The 1,304-nt window shown below is 43.0% G+C and overlaps 1 protein-coding gene across 1 annotated transcript; it reads right to left on the bottom strand.

The window, feature by feature from the left end:
• Positions 1–406: 406 nt before the first annotated feature.
• Positions 407–1,161, bottom strand: LOC108357132 (astacin-like metalloprotease toxin 4; the record flags this gene model as incomplete). The annotated part of the gene is made up of 3 exons (XM_017608227.1): positions 1,073–1,161; positions 856–1,002; positions 407–639 (listed from the first exon to the last, which is right to left on the bottom strand). Coding segments are annotated over exons 1-3 (469 nt in total), but the record flags the coding sequence as incomplete, so codon positions are not given.
• Between the last annotated feature and the right edge of the window lie 143 nt (positions 1,162–1,304).

Raw genomic sequence — 1,304 nt, 5'->3', positions numbered from 1 at the left:
TTCTGAATCAATTGCAAAAAGTACTCTCGCAAGATAGTTCACTGATTAATGCTATAACAAAATTGTTGATTAACAATGGTTCAATCTCAAGGGAGCTTGTTGCTAGAAGTTTGCGTATTTTTGAAAGAATCGTGGACGAATTTGCGGTAATCCTCGTTGAGGCTATTAATAGACCGTCTAGCACTACAAAACCACTTAGTGAGCTAACTTCTGGTATAATTGTCGAAATTGATAGTTTAACAAGTTCACTACCTTTTGATTAGCAAAACGTTAGTTTACACAGTTGTTTTTGTACAAAAGCGCAAAATCTTGTTGCATTTGAAAGTTAAATAAATTACTTTAACTAATTTTAATATTTATTTTCACTTTTTTCATCATGCGGCACACCGGTACAATTTTTTGATACTCTCCGCGTCCAACTTGGTCAGCCCCGGCTTCTCATGGACCTCAATCATGTAGAAACCGGCCAGCTTGGGCTCCATCGTAATCGAGTGCTGGTCCTTGCTGAAGGCCCGCGGGCCGTACAGCATCACACTGTTGTAGTCAAAAGAGGTGAAGATGCGCTCATTCCGCCGATCGTTGATGTCAAACTGCTCCAGGTCCTCGGGGTTGATGTTGTCGGGGTAGATGCGCAGGTAACTAAAACAAAAAAAGAGATAGTCAAAGGTCAGTCAAGTGTTCATTTGAGTTTTTTAACATTACAAAATTGAACACTATCAATAATCATCAAAATTGCAACTCTGAGGTGAAAGACTGGTCGTGAGAAAAAAAAGATGATAATAATGTTGCCCTATCTTTTATCCTTAACCTCAAGTGCCCACTTAATTGNTTAAAAGGGTAATTTTAATTACTCACTCATCCCGATCGTGGCGATTGTGCTCGTGGTAGTAACCAATAGTGTGCATCAGCTCGTGCACCACAGTGCCGGCGTAGTAGCAGCCCTCGCCCAGCGAAACGAGGCCCTCGGGAAAATCGGGGTCGCGGCCGATTGAGGCGTAGCAGCTGTACAATAATGTGAAAAGAAAGTGATAAGTTTTGTTAAGATTTTTTCTATTAGTTATATTAGACTGACCCTTGGCCCTTGAAGAGGCGGATGTAGAAGGTGTCATCGGCGGTCTTGGGGCGAAATTTGATGCAGGTGTGTCGCTGAATCTGGCTCATCGCCTTCTGAATCAGCTCGGTTTGGTCGGCAAGGTCTCCGTCAATTGTGTAAGGGATGACGCCATTTGGCCAGGTGTACTCGTCGGAGTGGACGGCATTTCGGAACTGGTTTGTATTGGAAGCGGACTAAAATGGGTCAGATG

This window comes from Rhagoletis zephyria, unplaced genomic scaffold (genome assembly GCF_001687245.7).
Source record: "Rhagoletis zephyria isolate East Lansing unplaced genomic scaffold, Rhagoletis_zephyria_1.1 Rzeph_scaffold_71026, whole genome shotgun sequence".
NCBI classification, from domain to species: Eukaryota; Metazoa; Arthropoda; class Insecta; order Diptera; family Tephritidae; genus Rhagoletis; species Rhagoletis zephyria.
This window is presented reverse-complemented; position numbering and strand designations above follow the sequence as displayed.